Genomic DNA, 20,115 nt, shown 5'->3' with positions numbered 1-20,115 from the left:
CCTTAGTTTACATTATTTTAAGACATGTGAATCTAACTCCCAGATGTCCTCATAAAACAATAAACATTATTTGGCTTGAATATTTTAAATAAATGACCGGAGTGAAATCGAAGTACGATTTTATTTAGGATTCCATATCCATTAGCCACACACAAGCGTCAATGTATACACCACATTTTAAGACATAGCCTGTTTCTACTAATACAAAGACCCTAGAATCCCGGATAGAATTCAATAATCTCCAAAGACTTTCTTTGCATTTTTATGTGAATCGCACAAATCGAGTTGAGTAGTTTGCCAAAATTGTGATTGCACCAAATATGCCTTATTTGGAGGGTAACTAGCCGCAATTAAAATTGAATTTGTCCGGGCGGCCAGAATTTTGTCACAAAACCAAATTTCACAACACACATCACAACGACCGTAGATAACTGATCTGCAAGAGAGATATGTAAAATAAGTTTACAATGAACTTATGATCCATGCACATTAGTACCTGGGAAAGTCGAAGAACATTTTACCAATGGTACAATGATATCAAGGTAGGGTAGAACTACCATATGATTTAAATTTTTTCATTTTCTTGGCCTAATATGTCATCTTTATTTGTTTTTTCAATTATTTATTCAAAATCAATGCAACAAGTTGTTTGATTTTTTATTGTTTTGATACTAATTCTGACATTACAAGCCAAACAGGAAGACCTCTATACTTGCAATTTTTTCTAAGTTGACCTACCTTCTCTTCATTGTACCATGCCCATTTCCTATCGGATCCAAAAATATGATATAAATATTGCGACAGATGTGCCAAGTCAAATATTAGGATGTGTGAAATTTGAAGACAATCGGACTTTTACATCACATTTAATGAGATTGTAATTATTCAAAATTTTGACCATTTGTGGGGAAGGTACTTGATGTAGTGGGCCGATATTGTCCATTTTCACACCTGATCTAGTACTGACGCAAATATTAGGATTTGGAAAGTTAGAGCAAAATCGGATTATCTTTTCTCTTTCTGTGCAAAAAATATATTTTGAGCCGAAAATATATAGGAGTGAGCCGATTTTGCCCATCTCCGAACTCGATCTAAGTTTGACAAAAATATTACGATGTACCCAATTTGGACCAAATCGGATAATCCCTTCGAGAGTTATCGTGCGCACCAGCCAGACAGACAGACGGACGGACGGACGGGCGGACATCGCTAGATCGACTCCAAATGTTCTGAAACGGATGTGGTCCAAAGAGACCTCGGGTCTAAAACCGTTATTTCGACTAAGCACATTTTGGCTGTATCAAATGATATATACCCTCTATAGCCACATGGCTGAGGGTATAAAAATAGGTTTTATACCATTATTGATGATATTTTTGTGTGGTATATATAAGGTTTACACATCTTTTTTGTTCGGAAGCTCATAATGAAATTTGATTCGGAATATTTCACTATTTCACACATTTCCCAAAAATGAAATATTAAGGGAGATTTTGACTTTGAATGGAAGCGCATTAAATGTGCAGTAAGAACGTAAACACACAGATTTCACTTGTGATACATTAAATTCTTAAAACTACAGGGTGAGATAAAACAAGTTAAAAAACAGTAAGTTCGGCCGGGCCGAATTTTCTGTCAAAGGCTGTAGTATCCATTTCGAACTTCAAATGCCAAATTTGAAACAATTTCGGTGAATAATGTCGCTAAAATCATAAAAATACCGAATATCGGGAGATATCGTTATATGGGGGCTATATGATAACGTGGACCTACATGGCCCATTTACGGACTTAACCTGCCTATTGGCAAAATATACATGTGTGCGAAATTTTAGCCTTCTATCTCAATTCGTTGGAAAGATAGCGTGATTACAACAGACAGACAGACGGACAGACAGACGGACGGATATGGCTAAATTGTCTTAGAATTTTACGCTGATCAAGAATATATATACTTTGTTGGGTCTAAAATGATTATTTCGATGAGTTACAAACGGAATGACGAACTTAATATACCCTCCATTCTATGTATGGTGGAGGGTATAAAAATGGTGAGGATCGAGATTTTGCCGCTTCTATTCTGGTTATTTTCCGACATATACTTTCATGCGCCGATACAAATGCCTTAAGGTGTGGGTACATAAGCAGCTTGAAGTCTTCGCATATTTTGTGGCATATCATAAAGCCGCACTCGAATTCTGCCACTGTTTCGCCTTATAATTTGATATTAATATGCCTAACCATACCTAACCTTCATAATCTGCTAAATTTTTCCCCATTTTTCTGGACAAGCTTTAGTTTGACCACAGCTTTCTTCTTAACATCCTAACTTATTTAGGATGTTGACTGACCTGAGACCCTATTCTGTCGGAGTTAAGGTGGGAATACATAAAGCGCATATTTGGCTGGCTTAAGTCTTTGGCTTGCTTTTTCGTAGAGGAACAAAGGAATTGAAGGTGGACTTAGTTTGATTTTGGCCCTAGGTCCATTTTTATTTCCGAAAAAGCCAGCTGATGACTTAAGCCAGCCAAACTAATGCTTTATGTATTCCCACCTTCAACTCACTCTAGTCGAGCACATCTAAACCTTTCTCTTCGAAATTTAACCTGAAATTTTTTTTTTCAATTCCAGTGTACGAAAAAGTCATTATGTTTTTTAAATTAATCAAAATTATTAGTAATGTTTTGAAAAAATAAAAAAATAAAAAATAAGAAGAAAATAGTTAAAATTTAAAAAAAAATAAAGTTAACTTCTTGCGGTAATGGTTAATTTAGCAATGCCATTTCTGTCACCAAAACGTTCGAGAAGCTGTCCGCCACGCCTCAGTTGCAGGGAGCTGCAATGGGTGAAAATGGGTTATCAATTGGGTCATCCCGTAATACCTCAACCACCTGAACCTATGATGGACTGTTGCTGGGATGCCGATAATTTCGAAGGATCCTTTCAACCCTATCGAGAATGGCATCGTCCAACCCGGGATAAGGAACACTTGTGGCCCCAACCAAGTGTGTGGTGTAACTGTCGTCCACCAAGAGAGAAAAAACTTTGTGATATCTGTTTGAAGGCTCAAGAAAGGTTCGAAAATACAAGTGGAGAGGCTGGGGATAAAAGGAAAGGACATTTCAACAATGCAGACAGGGAATTAAGGAAAAGAATTCAAATTTCTTCCAAAGAAGAAAATGAAGATGAGGAGGATATATTTCAGGATATTGATGATGAGGAAAATCTTAATTCGAATAATCCTCAGAATGGAGGTGCATCTGATATTAATGGCGCCAAGAAATCCCAGAAAGAAATTTTGATAATTTATCCCAAGGACTCGTTTTATGAATCTGTGGAACGGACCAATCAATGTGGTTCTAACATCATTAAAATCCACACTTTTGTTAATTATGAGCCATCGTCCTGGGGAGAGCTCAAGCTCAACAAGGAAAGTCCTTTGATGAACCCATGTCCGTGCTCTTCAAATTTCTCTAGGGAGGAGCTGGAGAATCAAAGAGAGGATCTCATTTCGGTTGTTTCCTATGATGGAAAGGCTAAATTCTGTCTAGAGCCAGGAAGGCGTAGTGCAATAAACATATCAAGCCAAGGATCCTTTGCGACCGCTACGACAAAATGTGAGGATGAACATTTTATTTACGGTTCTGACCCTACGCATCAAAATCAGCCTTGTCCGGTACAAAAATGCCCTATTGATTCATGTGGTCTGGAGTCCTCACAGTTTCCTTCGAGACTCTTATGTGACTGTCAGGCTCCCCTCTCGAATTGTTGCCACAAAGAAACCCAGACCATTTGGAAAATTCTTGATCCCCAATTTCGCCGAACCTGTTATTGTTGTAACAACAAAGGAGAGGAAAGATCTACAACTCAAAATCGTATTAGACCCGAAACCACCACTCCTCCTCAAGTTCTTCCAAAAATGTCGAATCAATCTAAAATATCAAAACTTGACAGTTATTGTCGGGAGAGGGAGATTTGGGAAAATCCCTTCAAGGAGGGTGTAGCTTCAAGGGATCATGGGGATAAATCTCAAACCCAAATACAAAATCATAACAAATTTCAGAATCTCTCCAAGGTGCCAAATTTTGATGTACAGAAATCAAGAATCCCCAACGAGAATTTCAAACTTCTTTCAGCCAACAGTCTTCAAATGCCTCAAAGTGACACCCCGAAATCGCGGGATTTTCTCAAGCTCTATCGGTCCTATCAAAATCCAAGTTGTCCCCCCAGTGTTAATTTTCAATTTTCCATGAAACCTCGCCTAATATCCAACACAAAAAACCATTTAACTCCATCATCGCCATCAAAAGTAGTAGAACAATGCACCAAAAATCTGGATTTTTCTGAATGCAATCACATCCCCCGAAAATCCTCCCATGTCACTCGAAGATCTCAAAAGTATGAAACACCCTATACTACCAATGACCCCAACTTTGATGATAATAATAGAGAAATTTCTTTTCGTTCAAAACAAGATTCAAAAAACCTCATCAACAGCACAGGCATTGCTCATGTCGACCACACCTCCAGTAAAGATTCCCAGAAGTCCTTTCTCGACTGTCTCAAATCCCAACCTCTTTTAACAAAAATCCGAAGCTTCTTACAAGACTCTTTGGAAAAGTTCATTTGCTGCTGTTCACAAGCCTTTAATATTCACAACAACTATTTAAAGGCCTGTGATGAAGAAGTTCGAAGTGATGTCATTCCGAAATCCTTACACCTGCAAGGAACCACAATCAATTCCACAAGTACCGATGATGATCCCCGGTCACGCTCAACATCTACTGTGGGCAATTCTAGGTATTTGGAAGATTTTTGTTCAAGTGAGAAATTTATGACATGTTGTAAATTCCGAAATGACTCCACCTCCACGGTGCGCCAAAAGTCTTCAACGAAATCAAGACTAAATCAGTCTTCAAGTCCAGTGATCTGTTGCCAATGCTGTTGCAAGAAATCGGAAAATATCAGATCAAGGCATAATAGCACAAATATATGTCGTCAGTCCAATGAAACTAATTCTAACGAGAATCAAATCAAACAAAAATCGGAAGAGGATTTTCCGGGTTCTAATATGGCACGGAATTCGCAGGATGCTACCAATATCACATCAAATTTCAAGGAACTTAAATGTTTACTGGAACCAAATGAAAAATCGTATGCTCATGAAAATGGTAAGCTCATTTAAAAGACTAGCTGTATTTGTATAAACTACACCTCGGAAAGGAGGGTATATTAAATTTGTCATTCCGTTTGTAACATCCCTAAATATTCGTCGTAGACCCCATAAGGTATATATAATTCATAATCAGCATAAAAATCTAAGTCGATTTAACGAAGTCCGTCTGTCCGTCTGTCCGTCGGTCTGTCAGTCTGTCCTTATGTCTATTGAAATCACGATACAGCCCACATTATTTGACATAGAGCGTCAAAATTTAGCAAACCAATTTGTATTGTATCTGGGATGGTTGGTATTGAAAATGAGATATATCGGTCCACGTTTTAGTATAGTCCCCATATAACAGTACCTCCCGATTTTGGGTATTTTGATGATTTTTGCCACATTTTTTCACGGATTTGTCTGAAAATTGGTATTTGTAGGTTATAAGGGGTTTTAGCTCGGGTGGCGAAATATTGTATGTATGGCTCCACGCTTTGGTATAGCCCCCATATAACGGTACCTCCCGATTTTTGGTATTTTGATGATTTTTGCCATATTTTTTCGCGGATTTGTCTAAAAATTGGTCATCGTGGGTTCTAGCTCCGGTGGCAAGAACATTGCATGTATAGGTCCACGTTTTGGTATAGCCCCCATAATACGGTACCTCCCGATATTCCATATTTTGATAAAAAAAAATGGTATTCCCAGTTCATAATGGGTTCTATCCAGGTGGCAAAACATTGAATATTTAGTTCTACGTTTTCCTAAAGAGCACATATAACTATACCCACCGATATTCGGTATTTTGATAATCCTAGTCACATTTACCTACGAAATTGTTTCAAATTTCGTATTTTAGAAGATTTGATAGATGACAATCCACGAAGTATAAAATTGCCTATAGAGGTTCTCGTTATACCCTACACCACATAGTGGTAAGGGTATTGTGTCTTTGTGCATTTGTTTGTAACATGAAGAAGGAAGCGAGTTACTTTTGAGGGTCTCCATAGAATCACTTTCTGAGTTGATTTATGCATGTCAGTCCGTCCGTCAGTCCGTCTGTCCGTCTGTGCGTCTGTCCATATATTTTTGTGAACAAAATGCAGGTCGCATTTATTATCCGATTGAGATGAAAAATTCCAAACAACATTTGTTTGGCCCAAGGACGAACCCTATTGAAATTGGAGATAATCGGTCAAAATTTAGATATTGCTCCCATATATATCTTCGTCCGATTTGCCTTTTATTGTGCACCAAACGTGTAATATCAGCCCGAATAGTATAGAATTTTGCACATACAACCAAATTAGGCCTAAAAATAAGTATGCCAAATTTGATCGAAATCGGTTCACATATATGTAGCTATAGCTCCCATATATATTGTTCATCCGATTTGATGCTTTTGTCCTCCGCAGCCGTAATATGCACTCTGTAACAACAATATTTGAGGAAATATATCAAATGCAGCTCAGAAATACCTTTGCTAAATTTTATCGAGATCGGTTCAGATTTGTATATAGCTCCCATATATAACTTCGTCCGATTTACCTTTTATTGTGCACCAAACGTCTAATATTTGCCTAAATGGGATGCAATTTGGTACATACGACCGAATTGAGTCTAGAAGCTAGTAAGTCAAATTTGGTGAAGATCGGTTCAGATATAGCTATAGCTTCCATATATATTATTCATCCGATTTGTTATATTTGTCACCCACAGCCGTAATATGCACTCCGTAACAACGATATTCAGGGAAATATATCAAATTAGGCCTGAAAATAAGTATGCCAAATTTGATCGAAATCGGTTCAGATATAGCTATAGCTCCCATATATATGGTTCATCCTATTTGTTATTTTTGTCCTCCGCAGCCGTATTATGCACTCTGTAACAACAATATTTGAGGAAATATATCAAATGCAGATCAGAAATATCTTTGCTAAATTTTATCGAGATCGTTTCAGATTTGGATATAGCTCCCATATATATTTTTATCCGATTTCAAATTAATTGTGCACCAAATGGGCAATACAATTCCGAATTTAAAAGATACAAATGCTTCGGCATATTTAGTCCTTTGAACTTTAAATTATAATTATAATCATAGCGTGTATGATTGAATTCTCCCATAAAAACTTTTAATTGTTATGCGGAGCTCTACTAAATTAGCAAAGTGGTGTAGGGTATCATAAAGTCGGCCCCGTCCGACTTTAAGACTTTCTCTACTGGTTTTACTTTTTCTTTTTTACCCCCCATTATATATAGCATGGAGGGTATATTAAGTTCTGTTTGTAACTCATTGAAATAATAATATTAGACCCTACAAAGTATGTATATTCTTGATCGGCGTAAAATTCTAAGAAGTTTAGCCCTATCCGTCCGTCCGTCTGTCCGTCGATTGTAATCACACTACAGTCAAAACAAATTAAGATAGGAAGCTAAAATTTTGCACAAATCTGTCTTTCGTCTGCAGGCAGGTCAAGTTCGAAGATGGGCTATATCAATCCACGATATCGTATAGGCCCGACATTCAGTATTTTGATGATTTTAGGCACATTTTTCAACGGAATTTTCTGAAAATTCACCAAAGGAGTTCTTTGTGAGTACTTTATCCCCTGAAAAAGAACATTATCTATGGGTCCACGATATAATTTCGTATATAAACTTCGGAACAGTTACTACAGCCTATAACACAAATTACTTAACCAGGACCATTTCTTCGTATAGCTTCATATAACGGTTTTCATTTGAACGGTATTTTCCGACAGATTTTTTTTGAAAATTTTCAAGTTTCTTCCAAATGGTAGATGGTATAAAAAGTTCGGCCGAACTTAGAACTTACCTTAACTTACATTATGGTTATTCAAAATAATTTATTTAATAATTAATAATTTATTATTTTAATAATATTTAATAATTTATTTTTTAAAATAATTTTATCCCCATCTATTCTAATATAACACTGATATACAGGGTGAGATGAAAAATTTCAACCAATTTCAGACTGCTGTCATGTCTAAGCCACTCGTCCGACAGCTTATAAAATTATTCCGGTGACAGCTCATTATATTGTTTACAAGCGTACAAAAGAATTTTGGTGAGAATTTTCCAGAAAAAAAAGTTATTCGTTATGGAACTCAAGCGCGATAGTGTGATTTCTTTATATTTGGCTGGAAAACCACAAGTGGCTATCGTTAGGGAACTCCAGCATTTAAATGTGAATAAATCTTTTGTGTCTCGCTCCATCGCTCGATTCCGTGGTACTGGTAGCGTGGCCCGTCGTCAAGGAAGTTGACGGAAGAAAACAGCAACATCAACAGAAATAGTTCGAAAAGTAAAGAAGCGTCTTGATCGAAACCCGCGTCGCAGTGGCCGAAAAATGGCTCGTGAGCAGAACATATCGCAATATTACATTCGCCAAATATTGAAAAATGAGCTCGGGGTAAAACCATTGAAATTACAAAAAGTGCAAGAACTTACACCGCAACAAAAAGAAACCAGTAAAGAAAGTCTTAAAGTCGGGCGGGGCCGACTTTATGATTCCCTACACCACTTTGCTAATTTAGTAGAGCTACACATAACAATTAAAAGTTTTTATGGGAGAATTCAATCATACACGCTATGATTATAATTATAACTTAAAGTTCAAAAGACTAAATATGCCGAAGCATATGTATCTTTTAAATTCGGAATTGTACTGCCATTTGGATAAAGATATATATGGGAGCTATATCCAAATCTGAACCGATCTCGATAAAATTTGGCAAAGATATTTCTGAGCTGTATTTGATATATTTCCCTGAATATCGTTGTTACGGAGTGCATATTACGGCGGCAGTGGACAAAAATAACAAATCGGATGAACAATATATATGGGAGCTATAGCTATATCTGAACCGATTTCCATCAAATTTGGCATACTAGCTTCTAGACTCAATTCGGTCGTAAGTGCCAAATTCCATCCCATTTGGACAAATATTAGACGTTTGGTGCACAATAAAAAGTAAATCGGACGAAGTTATATATGAGAGCTATATCCAAATCTGAACCGATCTCGATAAAATTTAGCAAATGTATTTCTGAGCTGTATTTGATATATTTCCCCAAATATTGTTGTTGCAGAGTGCATATTACGGCGGCGGTGGACAAAAATAGCAAATCGGATGAACAATATATATGGGAGCTATAGCTTTATCTGAACCGATTTCGATCAAATTTGGCATACATATTTTCAGGCCTAATTTGGGTGTATATGCAAAATTCCATAAAATTCGGGCTGATATTACACGTTTGGTGCACAATAAAAGGCAAATCGGACGAAAATATATATGGGAGCTATATCTAAATTTTGACCGATTATCTCCAATTTCAATAGGGTTCGTCCTTGGGCCAAACAAATGATCTGTGCAAAATTTCATCTGGATCGGGCAATAAATACGACCTGTACTTTGTTTACAAAAATACATGGACAGACGGACGGACGGACGGACGGACGGACGGTCAGACGGACGGACGGACGGACGGACATGCATAAATCGACTCAGAATGTGATTCTATGCAGATCATCAAAAGGAACTATGGGTCTATCTCGTTTCCTTCTGCCTGTTACAAACAAATGCACAAAGACATAATACCCTGACCACCTTGTGGTGTAGGGTATAAATAGACTCAAAAGAGCTAAAGAGTTGCTTCGCTCGGCCGAAAATGGTGAACTGCCGAATTTGGTTTTCTCCGTCTCCGATGAGAAAACATTCGTTGTCCAGCAGTTTGTAAACAAACAAAATGATCGTGTTTACTTGCCAAAGAGGTCAGCTGGAAATGTGCACCTTCGGTTGGCCACCAGAACTCAAGCGCCGGCCATTGTGATGGTGTGGGCCACTATAACAGCCGATGGTCGCTCTTCGCTCGAATTAATCGAGCGTCCCATCAGAATAAATGCCGAATATTATCGCGAAAATATTCTGGAGGGTGCATTAAAGCCTTGGGCACGCAAACATTTTGGCCGCAGACCTTGGACATTCCAACAGGACTCATCACGCTCCACCCAAAAATGGTTACTAAATGAGGTTCCTCGCTTCATTTCCAACGCACAATGGCCACCAAAATCTCCGTTTACCAATCCGTTGGACTATTGTGTCTGGAGTATTTTGGAAATCAAGCTTGGCACTAAAAATACCAAAGTGTAGATCACCTCAAGCAAGCGCTTCGCCGGGAATGGGCCAAAATACCGCAGAGCAACATTCGGGCAGTGTGTGATTTTTTCATTGGCCGTTTGAAGGCCATAATTCGTGCCAAAGGTGATCAATTCGAACAAATCTAAACTTATTCCAAAATTTGAAGCTATTTCCGATTTTTTTTGCTTTCAATCAATGAAATTTAAAAAAATTGTAAAAATTATGGTGTTTGACTTTGTTGCAGTTTTTTTTATCTCACCCTGTATAGTTTTGAATATAAGAATATACTCCCCGTTTTTAAAGAATATTTTTAAAATGTATTTTTGTACGAAAAATATGACAGGACCATCTGAGTAGAAACCTTGTAGTGCTCACGAATATTTTGAAGGATGCCCTAACCATACTTTTACGTACATTTTTAAGGGCCTCCTGAGTGAATATTATGGTTTTTTTAGGAATAACATTTCTTGGCAGAAAATAGAGGATTATTTTTAAGAACTTTATGCCATTTAAAATGTCGATTTTCCATTTCCATTTTTACTAACAGTTTTTTTCGAGTGTAGAAAAATTGTTTTGACATTTAATAAATATTTTGAAAATTTACAAATTCTTCATTTCTCTCTTTTATCGAAATTCTCCCGCCTTCAAATCGGAACCGCAAAAGTCAGGATCGACAAGAATTATCCTTGTGCCAACGAAACCAAATTCCAACCGCAACCAAACGAAGGCTTTGCCAGCAAATGTATTCCGATTATGGTGGGAATCGGTCATTCTGCAGTTCTCCTGAATGTTATGACTTCACTGGTGGCAATGATGTGGTGAATGCTACAAATGTGCCCTGTGCGCATGGTCAGTGTGCCACAACATGTGATGCCTGCAATGAGGCGGTTCATGAAGCTCCATCTTTCATTAAATTCTCCAATATGCCATTACCCATGGCTTCGCCACCAACTCCAACTTCGTCCAGTACCAAACTGCAAAAGAAATCTTCGAAGAAGAATGAGAAAATTTCCATGAGCTGTGAGGTCAAGGAGGCAAATGTGGGATGTAAAGTCAATGCAAAGGAACTACGAACGAAAAAAGATGTGACCAAGGGTAAAGGGGCGTGTGAAGGATCATCGAGGTTGGAAAATGCTAATACTTCGAAGAAGAAAATAAATAGTGATATCGGATCCAGCAAATGTGATGGGAAATTGCATAGGACCCAGTGTGGCTCCGATCATGATGTTGGAGGAACAATGTCGAAAACTTCATGTTCCTCCAATAAAATGGATCGGGGTCCGGACAAGTTGGCTAAAAGAAAAGAGAAACCGAGTAACATGAAAAATGGAGTGAAGTGTGATGCGAAACCTTCCGATATGGATGTTAGAGGAACCATTTCGAAATCCTCGTGTTCCTCCAACAAAATGGATGGTAAACTCAATTCCAAATTTCAGACTCAGAATTTGTCGGAATCAAATAAATGTGGTGGCAAATCTCACAGCGCTAAGAGCGGCGCACCACTTGAGATTAAGGAACGTCCCTCCAAAAGTTCCTGCACCTCGAAGAAACTGGATGAAAATATTGATCCGAATGATGAGATTTTTGACCTCATCACAGATGATAATGTCGTTGTACGCTGCCAATGTAAATGTAATGACCATAACTGTCCAAATATGGATCATTCCAAGGAAGGCAGATCATCTTCGCTTCGGAATAGAAATCAGCCAAAATGTTGTCCAGCTTCGGGTCCAAAATGTGAAAATGACAAGCCTCAAAAAACTGGGCCGAAAAATATTAACGAAAGAAAGCAAAATTCCCCGTTACTTTCAAAACGAACCACTCCAATCGGAGGCACCTCTCCCAGTTGCTCCCACAAACCTTCTGCCAATCTACGAAATACTCATCTCTTGGATTCCATTGAGGAGGAGTATGATTCCACTGAACCCTGCTCAAAATCTTGTTCTACAGCAAAGGCCAAACTCCAATCGAGGGAAACTGCTTGTCAACAGATTCCAATAAATTCCGCCAGGTCCAAGTTCAATTCCAATGGCTGTAAACCATTTGCTGATAATGCTCACACCTCGAGGTCTCATAAGCCCCTCGAAGAATCTTGTATCGATTTTTTAAACATCATCTCAGATAATGTTATGGAATCGGTAGAGAATTCTTTGAACGAGGTGTTGTGTGAATTTTCCCAGCGAATCTCTGAGAAAATCGAGCTAATGCGGGAGAAATTGGAAAGAAATGAATCGATGATGTCGGGGTTGTATTGCGCCATAATGGAAAGTGAGTATTTGGTATTGAAATTGAATTCTTGATTAAAATTGGAAGGAGGCTGTGTACGGTGGATGTACCAATGGCGAAGTACCGAAAAGTACTAAATGGTAGTTGATTTGAAAAAAATCTTCATTTGGAGGAACCGATAGATAGAGCTAGAATACGGAAATTTTAAATTACGATTGAAATGTAGGATTCTAGGTATTTAGATAGTTTTGTGCTACATGGTACTAATTGGGTACAATTTGTGTTTGGACGAATCGAGAATGGTAAATGGTGGAATCCTGAAATTTTGTTTTGGATTTCTGTGGGAGTATATGATTGGGGTATGTGGGAAGCTTTGGAAATTCGTACTTATGTGTACTAAATTCGGTACAATATAGATTTGTGTGAACCGATGGGGCAGGACGAAACGGGTCACTCTTTGTCCAAAGTGGTCAGATAAAGCTGGATTTTTGGAAATCCGTATTATAAACGGTCTAAAAAGTAATAAAAGGTACTAAATATGGTACCCTTTGAATTTAAGGAAGCAGTAGAGCTAGAACGCTTAAATTTGGAATGAGGGTCACTGATGGAGTGTATGTTAGATGTACCAAAAGAGTGTCGGAAATTTGTACTATAAGTGTACGAAAAGTACTACATTTGTTACCAATACGTATCATGTGAAAGGTTAGAGGAAGAAAATTGAACTTTGGATTCTGAATCGATGTTGAGGAGGAGTTGAGGATGTAGGGAAGTTGTTTTGGACGTGTGTGAGTACACCAATACCACTCATGTATACCAAAAATACTAAACGGTACTAAATTTAGTACAATCTGAAATCGGAGGAACGGATGGAGCTGGAATCCTAAAATTTGAAATTATCATTACTGGCGAAGAGTAGGATTGGGATATGGAAGAGGTTTTCAAAATTTGTAGTTATATGTACGAAAAGTACTAAATGATACAAAATTTGGTACAACTTCGATTTAGGTGAACCGATAGAGTTGAAATCTTGAAATTTAGAAATTTTAGAACTGAAGTATGTAGGTAGTTTTGGAAATTCGTACTTGTGTAGTAAATTTTACTAAATTTGGACAATTTAAATATTGGACAATTTATGTATAAGAGTGCGGTGTGTACAAAATTGTGTAAATTCGTACTTATGTGTAGAAAAATGGTACTACATTTGGTACAATTTAAATTTTGGGAGAACTGGAAGAGATGGACTCCTGAAATTTGGATATAATGTTACTACTGCATTGTTGGACGGAGGAATGTAGGTAATTTATTTGTACTTATCTGTACTAAATGGTACTAAATTTGATACAATTTTCATTTTGGGAGAATATATAGAGTTTGAATCTTGAAATTTGGAAATAAGATTGCTATTGCATTTTAGGATTGGGGTGTAATAGAAATTTTGGAAATTTATACGTTTGTACGCTAAATGGTAATGAATTCAGTTCAATTTAAAATTAGGCAGAATCGATAGAGTTGGAATCCTGAAACTTGAAAATAAAACCAGTAAAGAAAGTCTTAAAGTAAAGCGGGGCGACTTTATGATACCCTACACCACTTTGCTAATTTAGCTGAGCTGCAATTAAAAGTTTTTATGGGAAATTCAATCATACACGCTATGATTATAATTATAATTTAAAGTTCAAAGGGCTAAATATGCCGATGCATTTGTATCTTTTAAATTCGGACTTGTGTTGCCCATTTGGTGCACAATTAATTTAAAATCGAATGAAAATATATATGGGAGCTATATCAAATCTGAACCGATCTCGATAAAATTTGGCCAAGATATTCCTGAGCTGTATTTGATATAGTTCCCTGAATATCGTTGTTACGGAGTGCATATTACGGCTGTGGGTAACAAATATAACAAATCGAATGAACAGTATATATGGGAGCTATAGCTATATCTGAACCGATCTTCACCAAATTGACATACTAGCTTTTAGACTCAATTCGGTCGTAAGTGCCAAATTTCATCTCATTTGGGCAAATATTAGACGTTTGGTGCACAATAAAAGGTAAATCGGACGAAGTTATATATGGGAGCTATATCCAAATCTGAACCGATCTCGATAAAATTTAGCAAATGTATTTCTGAGCTGTATTTGATATATGTCCCTAAATATTGTTGTTACAGAGTGCATATTACGTCTGCGGAGGACAAAAATAACAAATCGGTTGAACAATATATATGGGAGCTATAGCTATATCTTAACCGATTTCGATCAAATTTGGCATACTTATTTTCAGGTCCAATCTGATCGTACGTGCAAAAGTCCATATTATTCGGATTGATATTACACGTTTGGTGTACAATAAAAAGCAAATCGGACGAAGATATATATGGGAGCTATATCGGATTATCAGACGGTTTATCTCCAATTTCAATAGGGTTCGTCCTTGGGCCAAACAAATGATTTGTGCAAAATTTCATCTGGATAGGGCAATAAATGCGAACTGTACTTTGTTTACAAAAATGCATGGACAGACGGACGGACGGACAGTCGGGCGGACATGCATAAATCGACTCAGAATGTGATTCTATGCAGATGATCAAAAGGAACTATGGGTCTATCTCGTTTCCTTTTGCCTGTTACAAACAAATGCACAAAGACATAATACCCTGACAACCTTGTGGTGTAGGGTATAATTACTATTATATTGTAGGCTTGAGGTATGTAAGTAGTTTTGGAAATTCGAACTTATGTGTACTAAATTTGAGAGTTGGAATCCTGAAATCTGGAAATAAGATTGCTATTGCATTTTATGGTTGGGGGGGGGGGGGGGGGGGGGGGGGGTATGAAGGAAGTTTCGAAAATCGTTACATATGTGTACAATATGGTACAACATTTGGAACAATTGGGACCTGGAATCCTGGAATTCCAAATAAAGATTACTGTTGGAGTGTAGGATTGTGTGTAGAATTTGTATTTGAATGAACCACGGGGGGTGGAGTTCTGAAAATTTGAATTGGATTTATTGTGGGAGTATATGATTGGGGTAAAATTTGGATTTGGATGGATTTGGGTAAAACTATGGGGTTGCAATCCTGAAATTGTGAAATAAGATATTTATTGGATTGCGAAACGGCTGGAGCTAGAATCCTGAAATTTTGCAAGCGGGTCAATATTGGTGGGGGAGATAAGGATATGTTTTTTTCAAATTCGGATTAAAAGTTTTAAAATGTATAAGTATATATAAGTTGGGATTGCAAATACGCTCTTCAAGCGTTCGAAAGGTACTAAATGGTACTTGAACTCTGAAATTTGGCACTGAGATTTAGAGGCGGTTCTTGGAAATACGTACTGAAAAGTACTAAATTGTACTTAAATTGGTATTTGTGTAAGGGATTGACTTGGAAGTAAAAAAAAAAAAAAATTGTTACGAGGATAAATGGTTATCCTCGTAGCAATTTTTTTGTTACTTCCCAGTCAATGCGGTTTGATTGACTCATAGCGGGGAATTTGGAAATACGTACTTAAAGGTACGAAAAGTACTCAACATTATTATCTTTGGTATTTGGAGAAGCATGGAGCTAGAAATCTGAAATTTGGAATGAGAGTCGTTGATGTTGTATAGAACAGACAAACTAAAGGGTTTTTCGAAATTCTAACCATACGTGTATCAAAAGTACTAAAATGCACTAAATTCAGTACTATTTGGAATAATGTGAACGGATAGTGGTAAAATCCTGAAATGTTCATATGCAGCCTACATATATGGAGGTCGTTTCGGAAATATGTATTATAATTGTACGAAAAGTACTAAATGGTACTAACTTTGGAATGGGGTGAAGGAATTGAGAAAAAAGTCAGAAATTTGATGTTCAGATGGTACTATGTTTGATTTGTACGAAAAGTACCAAGTGGTGCTAAATTTGGTACCATTTGGATTTATGTGAACGAATAGTGGAAAATTCTTGAAATTTGTTACTAGAATCAATTTTCGGAAATGGGTTTGATGTAAGGAGTTGAGGTCTGGAAATGTGTACTAAGGGTATAAATTGTATTAAATTGTACTAAATTTGGTACAATTCCGTTTTGGATGAACGGAAGAAAATGGTTATTTAAAATCTTGATATTTTTTTTTTGTGATGGTTTTGCAGATGTATACTACAAATGTACGAAAAGTACTAAATAGAACTATATTTCATACAATTTGGTATTGGGTGAACAGATAGAGCTTGAAATCTGAAATTGGGTAATAGGATCGCCATTCACGTGTAGCCGGAACATGTGGAGGTGCTTTCGGAAAAGTGCAATATAATGGCACGAAAAGTACTGAATGGTACTGAAGTTGGTATTGGGTGAAGGAATATGGATAAAATTCGGAAATTTGATATTGATTGTATCTGTGTTTGAGATTTGGCAGTGGTTTGAAAATGGATCCTAAATTTGTACGTAAAGTGCTAAAGAGTACTAAATTTGGTTTTGTGTGAAGGGATAGAGCTGAATAGAATCCCGAGATTTGATATTTAGATCACAGTTAGTATCTGGAATTGAGATTTGGCGGTGGCTTGGAAATGTGTAGTTTAATTGTACGAAAAGTACTAAATGGTACTTAATTCTGCATTGATTGAGAAAATAGAGTTTAAATCCTAAAATTTGGTATTGAGATCTCTGTTAGTATTTGGAATTGAGATTTGGTGGTGGCTTGGAAATAGGTTTTATATTTGTACGAAAAGTACTAAATGGTACTTAATTCGGTGTTGTGTGAGGGGATATGGCTGGAATCGTCAAATTTAATATTCAGGTCTATGTTGGTATCTGGAATTGAGACATGGAGGTGGTTTTGGAAAAGTATGCTTTAATTGTACGAAAAGTACTAAATGGTACTAAATTTGGTATTGGGTGATGGAATAGAATTAAAATATTAAAATTTGATTTTGAGGTCTGTGTTAGTATCTGGAATTGAGTTTTGTCGTTGGCTTGAAAATAGGTCCTGTATTTCTACGAAAAGTACTAAATGGTACTAAATTTGGTATTGGGTCAAGTGATAGGGCTCGAATACTCAAATTTGATTAAGAGGTCTCTTTCAAATTGAGATATGGAGTTTTGGATTGAGATATGGTTTTGAAAATGTGTAGTTTAATTGTACGAAAAGTACTAAATGGTACTTAATTCGGGATTGAGTGAGGGGATAAGGCTGGAATCTTAAAATTTGATATTGAGGTCGGTATCTGGAATTGTGAAATGGAGCTGGTTTGGAAATGTGTGCTGTAATTGTACAAAAAGTTCGGAATTTGGTGTTGGGTGATGGAATGGAGCTGATAGTCTGAAATTTTATATGGATGTCATTTTTGGTATTTGTGGTTGAGAGAAGGAGGTGGTTTTTAATATGCGTACTATAATTGTACTAAATGGTACTAAATTTTGGTAATGGGGCAAAAGAGCTGAAATCCTGAAATTTAATATTTAGGTCACTGTTGGTATTTGATGTTGGGAAGAATTATATATGTGGTCTATTGTGAAATGGTTTTACTAATATCCTCCTCGATTAATTTCAAAATAAAAGATTTTAAAGATTTCTTGGCTAAAAAGGTAAACATTTTCCTAATATTCTTTCTGAAAAAGAAAGTACCTTAAGAGTCTAAAAATTTATGAATGAAGTTTTGATTAAATATTTTGTCAACCTGAATAAAGTGTGATTTTTGAGTATCCAAATGACCTAAAACGAACTCTTGGGATGAATCTGAAATATTAAGGTGAATTCTTTGCTGACGAAGTAGCGGGCACTTGCTAGAGTGATATAAACGGATGAAGTCCTGAAATGTTTTTAATCTCTCTTCAGAATTGAATGTTTTTGGAGGGTAGAAGGCGCATAGTCAATTGGGCGCCACTTACAATTGATCCACTTTTATTTTTATTTGGCCTATTTGCTACAAAGAAATTGAATTGATCATCCATTTTTGTGCAAATCCTAATATTTGTATTGACATATAGACAATATCGGGTCATTCCTTCAATTCGAAGGGGCAACATTTGGGATAATGATTATTACTCTTATAAAAAATGATTCTTTCCAAACCATTGTCATTTTATAACCATTTTTTTTTAAATTATCTCATTTTCATTAGTTTTTTTGCCGTTTAAATATTTGCTTCAAAATTCCTACACAATCACATTGAATTCGTTTAAATTATCCATTAAATATCCATAGAGATTTCACTCGAATAAAAAAAATAAAACAACCAAAAATCATTTTAAAAATTATCAATTTTGTTTGAATTTACTTTCCGCAGAATTTGGCCAACAAAACGATGACATGTGCTGTCAATTTCGTGCATTATTGGAATTTCTGATGGAAAATGAAGCAAAAAAAGTACAACAAGGACGACATGGCAGCAGCGATGGTGGATGCTCGAACAAGGAATGCCAATGCGATTTATACACGGATAGATTGTTCTCAGGAAATGATAATTCGGCAAAAGCTAACAACAGATATCGTAGTGTGCCATTTCGATTTTCGGAAAATGAAAAAATTCCACAAAGTGCCTCTAATGCAATCAATGAAAATCGATATCACAAATGTTGCGGCTCTTGTCAAGGTCATGTGCCGCAGGATAATTCCGCGAATAATAGTCAAAGTGGCGGTAATTGGTATTCGAGACAAAGGCAATGTAAACGAAGTATGGGTGGTGGTGGAAATTCGAATGAATCTCATTGCCCTGGAAGAGATCATTGTAAATGTGATGAAAAGCATTTAATCGATTGGCATAATCCACAAATTTATGATGCCATTGTGAAGAGACAAACGACAACGCAGTTAAGTTATCAGCTTCCGTATCGCCTGGAATCTTCAAATTCTTTAGAAAGGAACACTGCAAAAAGAGATCATAGAAATTACGGTGGAATACATAACTTTAAAGATGGCAGGAAAGACAACTTCTTATGTAAATCTAATGAGGACCAGGAAACAAGTGGCTATATCAGCGAACCAGAAGATAATTCGGAAAATCCAATGAATGATTCGACTTAATGCTGTTATCTACAACAATAATAACCAAATTTGTAGTATCTCGAATGTCTGACACAGATAAGATGAACAAAAATTGCCAAAGTGGTTAACAATTGCTGTTTGAGGGTTAATATTAATGATTCATTTCAATAATTCCACTTGATAATGAAGCAAAATACAAAAGAGCAAATTTAAAGCATACTTTTAGGCGCTATATGAAAATGTATTTTACTTGCTTTTATTTTGATGTTAAGAGAACGAAAGACATTGAATTTGGAGAATCACAGAAAATTCTTTAAGGATTTTAGTTCCTTAGAATAACAATGATCCTTCGAATATGTCAGAAAGGACAAAGGAAATGTCTCTGAAAGTTCAATCCGGTTTTATACCCTCCACCATAAAATGGATTTAGATCTAAACAACTATTCCTAGGAAATAAAGTAATGTTTATACCCTTCACCATACTATATGTCATTCCGTCTGCAAATACTTCGAAATATTTGTCGGAGACCCCTAAAAGTATATATATATTCCTGATCCGAATGAAATTATAATGCGATTTAGC

The 20,115-nt window shown here is 36.5% G+C and overlaps 1 protein-coding gene and 1 long non-coding RNA gene across 4 annotated transcripts; one reads left to right on the top strand and one right to left on the bottom strand.

Annotated features, from left to right (window-relative positions):
- Nucleotides 1-102: 102 nt before the first annotated feature.
- LOC131805441 (uncharacterized) lies at nt 103-599 on the bottom strand. Its single transcript, XR_009343686.1, has 2 exons — nt 497-599; nt 103-436 (listed from the first exon to the last, which is right to left on the bottom strand). It is a non-coding gene; the product is annotated as an uncharacterized LOC131805441 (long non-coding RNA).
- A 2,073-nt stretch (nt 600-2,672) lies between these two features.
- LOC101896473 (uncharacterized) lies at nt 2,673-19,776 on the top strand. Of its 3 annotated transcripts, XM_005188036.4 has the most exons (3): nt 5,081-5,170; nt 10,996-12,599; nt 18,835-19,776. In XM_005188036.4, exons 2-3 carry the CDS (start codon nt 11,072-11,074, stop codon nt 19,569-19,571), a joined length of 2,265 nt encoding a protein of 754 aa, XP_005188093.2. In that variant the 5' UTR covers nt 5,081-5,170; nt 10,996-11,071; the 3' UTR covers nt 19,572-19,776. The 3 variants fall into 3 exon arrangements, with proteins under 3 accessions (XP_058984555.1, XP_058984556.1, XP_005188093.2); XM_059128572.1 differs by lacking the exon at nt 18,835-19,776 and having other exon boundaries at nt 2,673-5,170; nt 10,996-11,272; XM_059128573.1 differs by lacking the exon at nt 18,835-19,776 and having other exon boundaries at nt 2,673-5,170; nt 11,000-11,213.
- The last annotated feature ends 339 nt before the right edge of the window (nt 19,777-20,115 follow it).

This window comes from Musca domestica, unplaced genomic scaffold (assembly GCF_030504385.1).
Source record: "Musca domestica strain aabys unplaced genomic scaffold, Musca_domestica.polishedcontigs.V.1.1 55, whole genome shotgun sequence".
NCBI classification, from domain to species: Eukaryota; Metazoa; Arthropoda; class Insecta; order Diptera; family Muscidae; genus Musca; species Musca domestica.
This window is presented reverse-complemented; position numbering and strand designations above follow the sequence as displayed.